Source organism: Saimiri boliviensis, chromosome 17 (assembly GCF_048565385.1).
Source record: "Saimiri boliviensis isolate mSaiBol1 chromosome 17, mSaiBol1.pri, whole genome shotgun sequence".
Taxonomy (NCBI): domain Eukaryota; kingdom Metazoa; phylum Chordata; class Mammalia; order Primates; family Cebidae; genus Saimiri; species Saimiri boliviensis.
In genome coordinates this window covers 17,094,614-17,110,797 of record NC_133465.1, presented here as the reverse complement: position 1 = coordinate 17,110,797, position 16,184 = coordinate 17,094,614, and the positions used below count along the sequence as shown (strand labels likewise).

General features: G+C 46.7%; 1 protein-coding gene across 8 annotated transcripts in view; it reads right to left on the bottom strand.

Annotated features, from left to right (window-relative positions):
• Positions 1-9,298: 9,298 nt before the first annotated feature.
• Positions 9,299-16,184, bottom strand: part of PRPSAP2 (phosphoribosyl pyrophosphate synthetase associated protein 2) — a 67,536-nt gene continuing 60,650 nt past the window's right edge. For all 8 annotated transcript variants that reach the window (XM_039476450.2, XM_074388250.1, XM_074388252.1 and 5 more), the window contains 2 exons: positions 12,904-13,050; positions 9,299-10,027 (listed from right to left, as the gene is read on the bottom strand). In XM_039476450.2, coding sequence (XP_039332384.1) covers positions 9,869-10,027; positions 12,904-13,050 — 306 coding nt within the window. In that variant the 3' untranslated portion in view covers positions 9,299-9,868. The remainder of the gene's footprint in view (positions 10,028-12,903; positions 13,051-16,184) is intronic.

The window sequence follows — 16,184 nt, the reverse complement described above, 5'->3', positions numbered from 1 at the left end:
CTTGTTTCTTCTTCTTTTTTTTTTTTTTGAGATAGAGTCTTGCCCTATCACCCAGGCTGGAGTGCAATGATGCAATCTCAGCTGACTGCAACCTCCACCTCCTGGGTTCAAACAAATCTCCTGCCTCAGCCTCCTGAGTAGCTGGGTTTATAGGCACCCGCCACCATGCCCAGCTATTTTTTGTATTTTTAGTAGAATCGGAGTTTCACCATGTTGACCAGGCTGGTGTCAAACTCCTGACATCAGGTGACTTGCCCATCCTTGGCTTCCCAAAGTGCTGGGATTACAGGCGTGAGCCACTGTACCAGCCCTTTCTTTTCTTTTCTTTTCTTTGAGGCAGGATCTGGCTCTGTTGCCCAGGCTGGAGTGCAGTGGCACAATCACAGCTCACTGCAGTCTCACCCTCCTGGGCTCAAGTAATCCTCCCGCCTCAGCCCCTCCAGAATAGCTGGGACTATAAGCATGCACCACCACGGCCAGCAAAGTTTTGTGTTTTCTTTGTAGAGACAGGGTCTCTTTCTCTCTTTTTTTATTTGCAATTCTGCTCCTTCTGTAGCGTCTCATTATGTTGCCCGGGCTGTTCTCGAACTCCTAGGCTCAAGCGGCCTAATGAAGTGCTGGGATTACAGGCAGGAGCCACTGCACCGGCCAAATCTGCCCTTTTAATATTAAACTTCACCACCCAGCATGGCTCATGACAGGTATTCAGTAGGAATGACTGACATCCCCGCAGCCCCTGGGGTCCCAGCCAAGCCCACCGAGTCTTGGGAGAGGGTGGGTTTGGGTGGGAGGTGATGGAGGTTGGACTGTCGAGCCTGAGGCCCTCCAGGGGAGTGGTCGAGTGGGCACCTGGATGGGAGAACCCGGCGCTCAGCCGGCAGAGCGGCAGAGTGGGAGGGAAGTGAAGGCAGCCGGGAGGGCTGCTGGAAGGTGATGGAAGCGATGCAGACGCGGGCGCCGAGCACAGGTGAGCACGGAGCGCCCCTGCCTCCAGGCTTATCCTTTTGAATCTACCCACCAAGAACAGGATATCAGAACACCCTAAAAGCCTAACCCTGAACATGACACGCCTGTTTAAAACTTACCTTCAATGGCCTTTACTGTTCCAGAGATCAAGTGCAAGGCCTTGGGTTTGGCACCAGGGGCCCTGGGACCTGGCGCTATCCAGCTTCAGTTCCTGCAGCCCCCGGTTCCTCCCTGGGTGTCCCGTTCCTGCGGCCCCCGGTTCCTCCCTGGGTGTCCCGTTCCTGCGGCCCCCGGTTCCTCCCTGGGTGTCCAGTTCCTGAGGCCCCCGGTTCCTCCCTGGGTGTCCCGTTCCTGCGGCCCCCGGTTCCTCCCTGGGTGTCCCGTTCCTGCGGCCCCCGGTTCCTCCCTGGGTGTCCCGTTCCTGCTGTCCCCAGCTCCTCCCTGGGTGTCCTCAAGCCCCCTACCTCTCAGTCTGCTTGGTGAACTTCTACTCCTCCTTCCAGACGGTACTGAGACGTCACTGCCTCTGTGAAGGCTTCCTCGGCTCCTCCCTCTTCTGTGCGTCGGGTGCCCTGCTGGGTTCGTGGCTCTGCCACCACACGACACAGTATCTGCCCCCTCCTCCCACCATCCCGATACTCCAGTGACCGGCACAGGGTCTACCGTCACCACATCCCCGCAGGAGGTCGGGGGAGCCCTGGCAACTGAGGAATCTTCAGCTGCTGAGAGTCCTGAGGCCCTTACATCCCAGAAGCTTGTTCTTTTTTATCATTATCAAGGGAGAATGCACTTGACGTCAAATCCATCATTTTAGCCCCTTTAAAGGGTACAAGGCTGTGGCTTCCAGCACCTTCACAGTGTTGTACATACATCGCCACTATTTATTCTAACATTTTCCTTTTTTTTTTTTTTTTTTTCCGAGATGGAGTTTGTCACCCACGCTGGAGTGCACTGGTCAATCGCGGCTCACCGCAGCCTCTGCCCCCTGAGTTCAAGCAATTCTCCCTCCTCAGCCTCCCAAGTAGCTGGGATTACAGGTGCACACCATCACACTCAGCTAATTTTTGTGTTTTTAGTAAAGATGGGGTTGCACCATGTTGGCCAGGCTGGTCTCGAACTTCTGACCTCAGGTAATCCACCCGCCTCAAACTCCCAAATTGCTGGGATTACAGGCATGAGCCACTGTTCCCAGCCTATTCCAACATTTTTCATCCCCTCCAGATAAAACTTTGTACCAATTAAGCATCAGTCTTCAGGCCGGGTGCAGTGGCTCATGCTTGTAATCCCAGCACTCTGGGAGGCTGAGGTGGGTAGATCACCTGAGGTCAGGAATTCGAGACCAGCCTGGCCAACATGGTGAAACCCTGTCTCTAAAAAAAAAAAAATAAGTCATCACTCTTCATTACCCACAAGCCTTTGGCAACCACCAATCTACCCTCTCTCTTTGTGATTTGCCTTCTGTGGTGTTGTGGTATCATAGATGTGTAGAAGTTGCCTGCTTTGGTGTTAGCGGTGTTGTGTGTATTTCCACAGGCTTTCACCCAGGGTTCCTGAATAACTCCACTGCCCTTGCTGTGTTCTATTGTTAAAGCATCTGGCATGTCAGGCCTCAGGAAACAGAATCTCTCTGACCTTCTCCTGCCCTCCTCTCACCTGCCCCAAGGCAGCCTCTAATCTTCCCCTGCCTTTCTAATTGTGGGTCATATAACCCTCATTCCAGAGAAGGTCCTGCCCCACACCCTGGGGGAAGGAATGCTAATCTCAGGAAGCTATCATTAAAACTAAAGAGGACTGGGTTCAGAGAGCTTCCAGGTGGCCGAATCAAGTGGAGGCAGACGGGAAGGTAAACTAGAACTCATCCTCGTGCTGGAGGGTGGCGCTCCCCAACTGCAGAGACAGAAGCTCCGGCACTCAGGACCCTCCAGACCTCGCCCTGTGTATCTCTTCATCTGGCTATTTATTTGTATCCTTTAAAATATACCCTTCACAGGCCAGGCGCGGTGACTCAGGCCTGTAATCCCAGCACTTTGGGAGGCCGAGACGGGTGGATCAAGAGGTCAAGAGATCGAGACCATCCTGGTCAACATGGTGAAACCCCGTCTCTACTAAAAATACAAAAAATTAGCTGGGCGTGGTGGCACGTGCCTGTAATCCCAGCTACTCAGGAGGCTGAGGCAGGAGAATTGCCTGAACCCAGGAGGCGGAGGTTTCATTGAGCCGAGATCGCGCCATTGCACTCCAGCCTGGGCAACAAGAGCGAAACACCGTCTCAAAAAAAAAAAAAAAAAAAAAAAAAAAAAAAAAAATTGGGAAAAAAAAATTAAAAGACCCTTCACAATAAACCAGTATGCCTCCCAAGTGTTTCCCTGAGTTCTGTGAGCCGCTCTAGCAATTAATTGAACCCAAAGAGGGGGTTGTGGGAACCCACCTTAAAGCCTGTGAGTCAGAAGTTCCAGAGGCCTGGGCTGGTGGGAAGGAGGGGTCAGCCTTGGGAGCTGAGGCCTCGCCTGGGTAGATTGTGTTGGATTGAATTGGAGGGCACTGGCTGGCGTCTACTGCAGAATTGATTGCCTGTTTGTTGGTGGGGAGAGGTCCCCACATTTGGTCACAGAAGTCTTCTGTGTTTGTTGCAGTGTGAGAGCAAAGGTAAAACCCAGTTTGGAAGTTTTTCCAAAACAGCTATGTTATAAAGTGCAGTCACACAATACGTGGACTTTTGCATCTGGGAGTCCCTGCTCAGTCATGTTTGGACTACTCTGGATCCCACTTAGGATGTCTTCAGGGTTCATCCATGTCGTAGCACATGTCAGCTCTTTGTTCCGTCTTCTCGCTGAGTAATTGTCAACCGTGTGTGTATGCCATAGTTCGTTTATCCGGTCATCGGTTGGACATCTGAGTCTTTTCTACCTTTTGACTACTGTGAATAAAGTTGCTACGAACATCGAGGTGAAAGTATCTCTTTGAGACCCTGCTTCCTTTTTACACATTTTTTTCAAACTGAAAACATTTATTTTTGTTTTGTTTTATTTTTGAGACAGAATCTCATTCTGTCACCTAGGCTGGAGTGCTGGAGCACAGTCTCGGCTCACAGCAACCAACCTCCACCTCCTGGGCTCAGACTCCCAAGTGGCTGGGATTACAGGCTAAATTCTGTATTTTTGGTACAGACAGGGTTTCACCATGTTGGCCAGGCTGGTCTCCAACTTCTGGCCTAAAGTGCTCCACCACCTTAGCCTCCCGCAGTGCTGGAATTACAGGGCTGAGCCACCTCGCCCAGCCAATTTTTTTTTTTTTTTTTTTTTTTTGAGACGGAGTTTCGCTCTTGTTACCCAGGCTGGAGTGTTTTTTGCCTGTTTCTCGAACTCCTGAGCTCAGACAATCCAACCACCTTGGCCTCCCAAAGTGCTGGGATTACAGGCATCAGCCACCACGCCCAGCTGCAAAGCAGAAATGTTTAATTTTATGAGGTTCAGCTTATCAATTCTTTCCTTTATCAATTGTGCTTTTGATATTGTTTCTGAAAAGCATCACCAAATCCAGATTCATCAAGATTTTCTCCTATGTTGTCTTCCAAAAGTTTTATAATTTGTGTTTTACATTTAGGTCCATTTTGAGTTAATTTTTGTGAAAAGTGTAAGGTCTATGATTCATCTTTTTTTTTCTTTTCTTTTTTTTTTTGGTATGTGGTTGTCCAGTTGTTCCAGCACCATTTGTTAGAAAGACTCTTTTCTCCTACCTTTTCTGCTTTGTAGGAATTCAGTTGACTATATGTGGGCGGGTCTATTTCTGGGCTGTTGTGCTTTGTTGTTGTTTTGTTGTTGGGTTTTTTTTTTTTTTTTTTTTTTTGAGACAGAGCTTCGTTTTTGTTGCCCAGGCTGGAGTGCAAAGGCACAGTCTCAGCTCACTGGAACCTCCACCTCCCAGGTTCAAGTGATTCTCCTAGGCTGTTATTTTCAAGTATAAATGTTTAGTGTTCCATTACCCAATCTGTGCAGTAGACATAGTTATAAGCTCAAGTCATGTGAACATATTCCTTCTTTAATGTTCTTTCTTTCCTTTTTTATTTTAATTTTAATTTTTTTTTTTTGTGACAGAGTCTTGCTCTGTCCCCCAAGCTAGAGTGTAGTGGTGCGATCTTGGCTCACTGCAACCTCCGCCTCCTGGGTTCAAGCCATTCTTCTGCTTCAGCCTCCTGAGTAGCTGAGATTCCAGACACACCTCAACACTCCTGGCTAATGCTTGTATTTTTAGTAGAGGTGGGGTTTCACCATATTGGCCAGGGTCGTCTTGAACTCCTGACCTCATGATCCACCCACCTGGGCCTCCCAACTTTCTTTCTTTATGTAGATCCAAATTTCTGATCTATATTATAATCCTTCTTTCCTTTAAAGAATTAATGGCCAAGCACAGTGGTTTACACCTATAATCCCAACACTCTGGGAAGCCAAGATGGGTGGATTGCTTGAGCACAGGAGTTTGAGACCAACCTGCACAACGTGGAGAAACCTTGTCTCCACAAAAAAATACAAAAAAATTAGCTAGACGCGGTGGCAAGTACCTGTAGTCTCAGCTATTCAGGAGGCTGAGGTTGAAGGATTCTTGAGCCCAGGACACGGAAGCTGCAGTGAGCTAAGATCAAGCCACTACACTCCAGGCTGGTAAACAGAATAAGACCTTGTCTCAAAAAAAAAAAAAAAAAAAAAAAAATTTATTTTAACATTTATTACAGGGCAGGTCTACTGGCAATAAATTCTCTCAATTTTTGTTTTTCTGACAAAATATTTCTCCTTCATATTTAAAGGATATTTTCACAGGGTACAGAACTCTAGGTTGGAAGAGTTTTTCTCTCCACATTCAAATATTTCACTCCACTCTTCCTTTTTGCATGATTTCTGAGGAGTCACATGTACTTTTTATCTTTGCTTATCTTTAGGTAACATGATTTCTTTCTCTCACTTCTCAGGATTATTTCCTTTTTTTTTTTTTTTTTTTTTTTTGAGACAGAGTTTCGCTCTTGTTACCCAGGCTGGAGTGCCATGGCGCGATCTCGGCTCACCGCAACCTCCGCCTCCTGGGTTCAGGCAATTCTCCTGCCTCAGCCTCCTGAGTAGCTGGGATTATAGGCACGCGCCACCATGCCCAGCTAATTTTTTGTATTTTTAGTAGAGACGGGGTTTCACCATGTTGACCAGGTTGGTCTCGATCTCTCGACCTTGTGATCCACCCGCCTCGGCCTCCCAAAGTGCTGGGATTACAGGCTTGAGCCACCGCGCCCGGCCTGGAGTATTGCATCTTAACAATATTAAGTCTTCCAATCCATGATCATGGGATGCCTTTCTGTTTAGGTCTTCTATAATTTCTTCCAATAATGTTTTATAAAGTGCACAGTACACACAACATAAAATTTAGCATTTCAGCTTTTTTTTTTTTTTTTTTGAGACAAGATCTCACTCTGCCACCCAGCATGATCTCTTACTTATCTTTTGTCTGGTTGATCTGTTAAAAGTAGGTGTTGAATTCTACAACTTTTTTTTTTTTTTTGAGACGGGGTCTTGCTCTGTTGCCCAGCTTGGAGTGCAGTGGCATGATCTCAGCTCACTGCAGCCTCCACCTCCCAGACTCAAGCAATCCTCCCTCCTCAGTCTTAGAGGTAATAAACTGTGAGAGCCTAAAGATTAATGTCCCTGGCACACAGTGTGGTGGAACTGGTATCTGTCCATCCACTCAGGCCCTTTGGTGGCATCCTGTGCTCTTGATGCCTCCAGAGCATTTTCTAACCATGTGTCTGTCAAGTGATGATGTCACAGTCAGAACTGAAACAGTCTGTTTTCTGTCATAGAATTTCTGGGTTCACTTCCCCATTATCTCTGGCCAGACTGTCTGTCTCTAGCAAAGACAGTTTAGGGTAAATGGCTTCTCTGGCCAAAGCCTATAGTATATGAAGAAACTGTATCTGGGGCCTCCTCCGGGCAGGGAAGAGGGTGGCTGAGGGACTTGGGTGTCCTTACTGGGCATTCATGAAGCCCTCAGAGCCCCCCAGCTCTCCCCACCACACCACAGAACGTGACCGGCCCCTTGAGGACCTCCATCCTCCTGCCCCACCCCAGTGGGCCAGGATGTGGCACTCCACTCTCCACCACCATCGTCTGCCAATTGTCTTTCCTGGGCCTCAGCTCTCTGCTAGCTCATAAGCACTGCCCGTGGCTCCTCTCGGCATTCATCTTCATGTTCTTCCAGAGCCAACTCAGGGCAGACCTTGAAGTCTCTGTGGGTGTGATGGATCCTAGCTTTAGCCAAGTTCATTACCCAGAGGAAAACACTCCCATAAAACGTTTCCATTCACTTCCATAAATGTGACTTTCCTTTATGAACGACGAATGCCAGGAAAAACCACGGCGGCCAAAGCTCACTGGATACGGTGGCAGGAGGAAACCTCCCACTGAAGGAGCTTTGCAAGTCCACCGCATCTCCAAGGAACCCAGAGCAGGACCTGTCCTCCTGCTAGTGCTGCACCGCCATTCATTCCCAAACCACGGGAGGGCCACTGCCACACAGCCACCCTGGGGGGCAACTCACGGCTATTCAGGAAGTGCCTGTCACTTGTTATAAAGCCAAACCACATGGCGACTTCAACCGTTATCTATTGCAGCAAATAGCATCCAAAGAGCAGAGGAACCCAAACGCAGCAGAAGCCGGAGTGTGAGATTTACTGAAGCCTCTTCAACTCATTTCACAGCAACAGGGGGAGGTCCCAGCACCACAGGCAGGCCCCACTCTCACGGGTGGTGACACCTTGCTCCCACAGCTCTTCTTCCAAATGTAGAAGCTGGTTGGAGGTCTCCAGCCTGCAACTGATGGAACTGCACCGGCAAAGCTGCTGCCAGCTACCATCCCGTGCCCTAAACCTATTCATTCTGAAGGTCGAGAGACCCAATATCTAGGGACAGGTTCAGAAAATTCAAGGACACTTTTTCTTTTTTTTTTTTTTTTGAGACGGAGTTTCGCTCGTTACCCAGGCTGGAGTGCAATGGCACGATCTCGGCTCACCGCAACCTCCACCTCCTAGGTTCAGGCAATTCTCCTGCCTCAGCCTCCTGAGTAGCTGGGATTACAGGCATGCGCCACCACGCCCAGCTAATTTTTTGTATTTTTAGTAGAGACGGGGTTTCACCATGTTGACCAGGATGGTCTCGATCTCTTGACCTCGTGATCCACCCGCCTCGGCCTCCCAAAGTGCTGGGATTACAGGCTTGAGCCACCGCGCCCGGCTCAAGGACACTTTTTCAAAGTAAACAGCTCTATCATTAACTGGATTTGAAAACATGGGGAGAGAACACCTTTTCCCCAAAGCGGTTTCCTCAGAAGTAAAGTAGGGGTGAGGGGCGGCACTGCTGGGTGTGCAGGAAGGAGTTCATGGAACACTCAGGCAGCTTCCAGAAGCAGAGCCCTCAGTGCTCCTGCACACGCAAGGCCCTGGCCTACTGGGGCAAGCCCTTGGGCCACGCTGCTCTCTGTGAAGCACAGGGAAGGCCAGCGTGTCTGGTGACTGATCTCAATTTTGTGCTAAATAAACTACTATTTTATTCCAGATTCTAACACAGACAAGCAGAAAGCAAAGGTTTAAAGTGTTTTAGAAGGAAGAAAAATTAGTTTTAATGAGCAAGTCTACATTTTCCTCCGTAAGTCAGGCTGAGTGGGTGGATAGATGGGTGTAAACCCCAGTGCCAGTGATCCAAGTGAGGCCAGTCCAATAGACTCTGTGGGGGAGTTCAGGGTCCTAAACTCTAAAGACACATGATACTTGGACCCTTGACAGCAACAAGGGTCATGTCACTTGTTCTTTGGGATGCATCCCCCAGCACCTCGTCTCCCTAGAGCAGGCATCCCCAAACTGCGCCCCCTGAGGCCATTTATCCGGCCCCCCGCCGCACTTCAGGAAGGGGCACCTCTTTCACTGGTGGTCAGTGAGAGGAGCACAGTATGTGGCGGCCCTCCAACGCTGTGAGGGACAGTGAACTGGCCCCCTGTGTAAAAAGTTTGGGGACGCCTGCCCTAGAGCATGGCAGAGAACAGCCAGCCATGGAAGAGGGAGCAAAGCCACACCCGACCAATGGCAGCTGGTGCCCAATGGTTCCCTGCTGCCTGCAGCCTTGCACCCTGAGATCCCAACTCCTCTCCCGCCTCAGTCAAATGACCACACAGCAGGCACTTTCAAGGCCTTGGACAAATTGTCAGAACAGAGAACACTATGTCTGGGAGGCTACAGCATCCCCCTGCAAAGCTGCAGAAGGGAAAACAACAAGCTGATGAACATTTCAACATTCACAGTGTGTAGATTCAGCTTTCATTTTATTTTAGTTATAAAACGACTGCCAAAACACAAAGTTTTAGAAAAACAAACAAACACAAGTTTTTATTCCTTTTTTAGTTGCAGAAAATAAATACAATCACATATTCCGTATGGTTGTCTATAAAAGCAGCTCTAAAAATGTCATTTACTGGATTTGACAGTATAATCTTTTTGGCTTTTCAACTGCAGGTATCATACAGATCATTTTAATTTATTAACATTTTAACCACTTGGCCCAAGCAACTTCGGAAAAAGACTTTGTGAGCTTACAAATCTTATTCCAAGTGTCATTTTTTTAAACAGTTAAACTAAAACAAGATGTTATCTTTTTAAAAGACGAGAATAAAGGTTTTCTTTTATAAAAATTGCTCCCAAACTCACTCACAAACACCCAGACTGACATAAAAAGTTGGTCTATCTTCATAGGAATCAAGAAGTGAGGTTACAAGGAGAGGGGGAACAAACACAATGGTTCCTGTGAATCTATCCCAGCAAGCAGTCACTCTTATGTTTCCAGTTTGGCCCTTGGGAATTTTCCTAAAGGAAAGCTGTTCAGTCATCTAAGCCTATGTTTCTGAAAAGGTAGGACATGGACTCCCCATTGTGGATCCTACGGATCGCCTCTGAAAGGATCATGCTGATATCCACAGTTTTAATCTTGGGGCACTGGAGCTTCTGGACTTCATGTGGAATTGTATTGGTGACTACCACCTGTGAAGCAAGAGGAAAAACCCAGAGCATAAGAAAGCCAAGTAGCTTCATGATTTGGTCTGGAAATGTGATTACCTTCTCAAATCTGAGGCTCTCCATGACAAGAAAACAGTGGGTCTGTGTCTCAAGTCAATATTTCAAGTCAATGTGAAGCTACCTGTGCTTCTTAGGTTAAGATTTGATAACATCAGGGGCCGGGCGTGGTGGATCACACCTGTAATCCAAGCATTTTGGAGGCCAAGGCGGGTGGATCACCTGAGGTCGGGAGTTCAAGACCAGCCTGACCAACGTGGTGAAACCCTGTCTTTAAAAAAAAAAAAAAATTGATAACATCACACCCACTAGGGCAGATAGGACAAAAAAGATAATAACAAGTGTTGGAGGGATGCAGAGAAACTGGAACCCCTACTCACTGCTGTGGGGATGTAAAATGGTGCCGCTGCTTTGAAGAACAGTCTGGCAGCTCCACCACAGATGCAAGAAAAACATGTCCTTGCACTTTCCGTCTGTCTAATTGTGGCAGCTGAGATTGAATAGAGGAATACAGGGTAAGAACGGGAAGAGAATACTTGAGACAGCTTGGTTACCAGGCTTGGAGTGCAGTGGCACAAGCGGCTCACTGCATCTGCCTCCTGGGCTCAGGCCATCTTCCCGCCTCAGCCTCCCTAGTTGCTGGGACTACTGGCATAAACTCCTATGCCCAAACTTTTTGTAGAGACCTGGTCTTGTTTATTTGTCCATGCTGGTCTCAACTCCTAAGCTCAAAATCTGCCCACCTCGGCCTCCTAAAGTGCAAGCCCAACCTGGGAGGAGAAATAGTTCCTACCACCCTTATCTCACTGATTACATTTGTTAAAGGTTAGAAGCAAGCCAGTGACTCTGGTCTGCTTGAACATGTGAATCTAGTGACTGAGCAATCTGGAGTTTGTCCTAGTGCCCAAAATCTGAGCCAGACACATTGTGTGAACATCCCTCAAACCCCTGTGATTTGAAATACTTACTGGGAACTTCAAACTTGAAAAAAAAAAAGAAAGAAAAACAGTCTAGCAGCTTTTCAAAAGTTTAAACATGAAGTTACTTTATGCCCAGCAATTCTAAACCTAGATACGTATCCAAGAGAAGGGAACACACATGTCCACACAAAAACTTGTACACAAATGTTTACTGCAGCACTAATCATAAGTTTAAAAGTAGAAAAGGACGGGTGTGGTGGCTCATGCCTGTAATCCAAGCACACTGGAGCCCAAGGTGGGCAGATGACCTGAGGTTGGGAGTTCAAGACCAGCCTGATCAACATGGTGAAACCCAGTCTTAAAAAAAAAAAAAAAAAAAAAAAAAAAAAAAAGGTAAAGCCGGGCGCGGTGGCTCAAGCCTGTAATCCCAGCACTTTGGGAGGCCGAGGCGGGTGGATCACGAGGTTGAGAGATCGAGACCATCCTGGTCAACATGGTGAAACCCCGTCTCTACCAAAAATACAAAAAATTAGCTGGGCGTGGTGGCGCGTGCCTGTAATCCCAGCTACTTAGGAGGCTGAGGCAGGAGAATTGCCTGAGCCCAGGAGGCGGAGGTTGCGGTGAGCCGAGTTCGCACCATTGCACTCCAGCCTGGGTAACAAGAGCGAAACTCCGTCTCAAAAAAAAAAAAAAAAAAGGTAGAAAAAAATTTTCTATCAACATATGAAATATGAAGAGAGACAAAATGTGGACTATCCAGGCAAAAGAATTATTATTTGATCATAAGGAATGAAGTATTACTCCATGCTACAACACGGATGAACCTTGAAAACACTATGTTGAGTGAAGGAAGCCAGACACAAAAGACCACACACTGTATGATCTCATTTATATGAAATGTCCAGAACAGGCAACTCTAGAGAGACAGAAAGCAAATTAGTGGCTGCCAGGGACTAACAGCATTGCGAGAAAATGTGAAGTGACAGCTAATGGATATGGGGGTTCCTTTCTAGGGAGATGAAAATGTTCTAAAATCAACTATGGTAATGACTGCACCCTGTGAACATTCTAAAAACCAGTGAGTTGTACACATTATTATTTTTTTTTTTTGAGACAGAGTCTCGTTCTGTTGCCCAGGCTGGAGTGCAGTGGCACAGTCTTGGTTCACTGCAGCCACTGATTCCTGGGTTCAAGATTCTCTTGCCTCAGCCTCCAAAATAGCTGGGATTACAGTCACCCACCACCACGCCTGGCTAATTTTTGTATTTTTAGTAGAGATGGGGTTTCACCATATTGGCCAGGCTGGTCTCAAACTCCTGATCTCAAGTGATCTACCCACTGTGGCCTCCCCTAGTGCTGGGATTATAGGCAGGAGCCACTGTACCCAGCCCCTGAACTGTATACTTTAAATGGATGAATTGTATGGTATGTAAATTATATTTCAATAAAGCTGTCATTTAAAAGAAGTGGTAGAGTTAGAGCTTATATTCAATGAAATACAATCCTTAACCACCTTTGAATCCCTTTTACTTTTTGAGAGGAGTTCCACTCTTGTTGCCCAGGCTGGAGTACGATGGCGTGATCTCGGCTCACTGCAACCTCTGCCTTCTGGGTTCAAGCGATTCTCCTGCCTCAGCCTCCCAAGAAACTGGGATTACAGGCACCCGCCGCCACGCCCAACTAACTTTTGTATTTAGTAGAGACAGGGTTTTACCATGTTGGCCAGGCTGGTCTTGAACTCCTGACCTCAGGTAATCCGCCTGCATCAGCCTCCCAAAGTGCTGGGATTACAGGTGTGAACCACCACGCCCAGGACTTGAGTCCCTTCTTAACCACAAAAGATCTGTCTTAGACCTACTCTCTGAGATCAAGATGTGCCAAAAGCCTAGGCAGCTGCACCCACACACAACCAGACCCTGTTACCTCATCAATGGCAGACTCTTCAATCAGCCGGGGGGCATCAGAAGATAACAAGCCATGAGTTGCCATCACAAAGATCTTATATGCACCTCTTTCCTTCAGGGTCTCTGCTGCAGCGAGAAAGCTGTCAACATCATCAATAATGTCATCCTGCCAAGTACAAATGGAAAAGAAGGTATATGAGCACTTCTGCAATAATAGGTTAGACAACCAGGGGAAAAAAGGGTCTGCCCACATTTATTGTGAAAAATCTCCTCTTCCATTTGGCCTAGTGCAGACAGCACAGCCCTATGTCCCTATCACTGTGTCCCATGGCATCCCTCCAGGACTTTTACACGAGCCTCCTCCTGCACAGCACCTGCCACTACTGGGGCTATCTCCCACCACTCCAGGCTCCCAGGGTAACATTGCTTTCTGTACCATAAGTGGCCAACACTGTGCTGTCACAATGCAGGTTGCACCAGAAATGACGGAGGTATGATTTTGTTTGTTTTTAATGCACAGAAAAAGTGTTAAAAGATGTTTTTGATGCTGGGTAATAGAATTATGAGTGGCTCTTTCCCCCAGCTTCTTCTTGCTACTTTTCCTTATTTCCAAATTTTCTCCACTGGGCATATGGGAAATATGTTATTGATATGTTATTACAATGGAAAAAATAATGACTATTATTTTTAATAATAAACTACCCAGTTCAGTGGTTTCTAATCTATAGACTAGATTCCTAGGCTCCCAGAGTTACTTTAAACCCATTATGGCATCAAACACTGTCTAGAGTTGAATAAATATTCATGTATTTATTTTCCACACCACATATTACTCTTTAATTGTATACTGAAGTTACTATGATCAAAAATATACATATAAAGGCCAGGTGTGGTAGCTCATACCTGTAGTCCCAGCACTTTGGGAAGCCTAGGTGGGCAGATTGCTTGAGCTCAGGAGTTCAAGACCAGCTTGAGCAACATAGCAAAACCCAGTCTTTACAAAAACAAAAATTAGCCAGGAATAGTGGTGTATACTGTAGTCCTAGCTACCTGGGAGGCTGAGGCAGGAAGACTGCTTGAGCCCAGGAGGTAGAAGTTACAGTAAGCTGTTATCAGGCCACTGCACTCCAACCTGGGCAGTAGACCCAGACTCTATCTCAGAAAACAAACAAACAAAACTTGTGCTGGCACACACACACACACACACACACACACACACACACACACACACAGCCCTACCTTAAAAAGCGCTACTAGTAAAATGGTACAGCCACTTCACTAAATAGTCTGACAGTCTCTTATAAGACTATATTTGCAACTACCATGCAAACAACTTCATTTGTAAGTGCAATTATCCCAGAGAAATTAAAACTCTGTTTACATAAAAACCCATACATGAAAGTACATAGCAAGTTTTATGTATAGTAGCCCCAAACTGGAACCTCTATACCATGGGATACTGCTCAGCAATAAAAAGGAATAAAATGTTAATATACAAAACAACCTGGATGGATCTCAGGGGAATCATGGTAGGTTAAAAAAACCTCAAAAGGTTATATACCATAGATTCTATTTGTATGACATTCTTGAAATAATAATTAGAAAGACAGAGGACGGGCCGGGCATGGTGGCTCACACCTGTAATCCAAGCACTTTGGAGGTCAAGGTGGGTGGATCACCTGAGGTCTGGAGTTCAAGACCAGCCTGATCAACATGGTGAAACCTCGCCTTTATTTTAAAAAAATAATAAAAATTAAAGAAAGAAAGAAAGAAAGAGGACAGATCAGTGGTTGCCAGTGCTGTGGTTTGAATGTTTTTGTCTCTCCAAAGTTCATGTGCTGGAAACATATTCCCCAGTGCAACGGTGCTGGGAGGTGGGGTTTGGGGAAGTGTTTAGGTTGTGAGAGCTCCACCATCAGGAATGGATTCATGTCACTATAAAAAGGCTTGTGGGAGCGAGTTCTCCTTCTTCCTGCCCGTCCGCAGAAAAGTTCATTCATTTTTGTCCTTCTACCTTCTGCCATGTGAGGACACAGCAAGAAGGCCCTCACCAGACCAAATGCTGGTGCCATGATTTGGACTTCCAGCCTCTAGAACTGTGAGAGAATACATTTCTATTCTTTATAAACAATGTAGTCTCAGGTGTTACAGGAGCACAAAATGAACAAAGACAGCAGGGGTTGCAGATTGGGTGGGAAGGATGTGAGTGTAGCTATGAAGGGAAACATGAGGGTACCTTGCAGTGAAGGAGCAATTCTGTGTCCTGGCTGTGGTGGTGGTTCTACAAAGCCACCCATGATAAGACCACACACACATACATACACACACACACACACACACACACACACACACACACACACAGTACATGCACAAATGGTGCTGTCTGAAGGATCTCTGTGGCAGTAGCACTGAGAATTTCCAGGCTGTGTTACTGTACTATTGTTAAGCAAAATGGAGGATGCTGGGTAAAGAATACGCAGGATGTCCCTGTATATTTCCCCCTACTTCATGTGGCTCTGTAATTACTTCAAAATAAAAAGGTTTTCTAAATAATACAGTGGCAATAGAAGGGGGAAAAAAGTGCTACTGAATCCACAGCATCTTGTTACTATAGTCTTGCCAACTAAGGAATAATTAATAGACAGCTATAACCCGAAAGGGTGACATGAGAGATTTTCTTATGTTTTTTTTTCCCCGAGATGAGTCTCCCTCTGTCACCCAGGCTGGAGTGCAGTGGTGTGATCTTGGCTCACTGCAACCTCCACCTCCCGGGTTCAAGTGATTCTCCTGCCTCAGCCTCCTGAGTAGCTGGGATTACAGGTGCACACCACCACGCCTGGCTAATTTCTGTATTTTCAGTAGAAATGGGGTTTCACTATGTTGGCCAGGCTGGTCTTGAATTCCTGGCCTCAGGTGATTCGCCTGCCTCGGCCTTCCAAAGTGCTGGGATTACAGGTGTGAGCCACTGCGCTCAGCCGACATGAGAGATTTTCTATCCTGAAGAAGGTGTGCACAACATTGTCAAGCACTGGGGATAACATGGGACACACACTATGGAGCTTGGGAAATGGATGCAACCACTTTGGAAACAATTTGGCAGCATCTTGTAAAGTTAAAAATGTATATGCCTTCAGACCCAACAACTCCACTCCCAGGCACCTTCAAACTCACACAGATACACTGGAAAATAGGTACAAGGATGTTCAAAGCAGTACCACTGCCTCAATCAGTTGTGTAGCAGTTATACCAAAGACACATCACACAGCAGTGAAAAAGAATAATGTATAACTTCCTGCCACT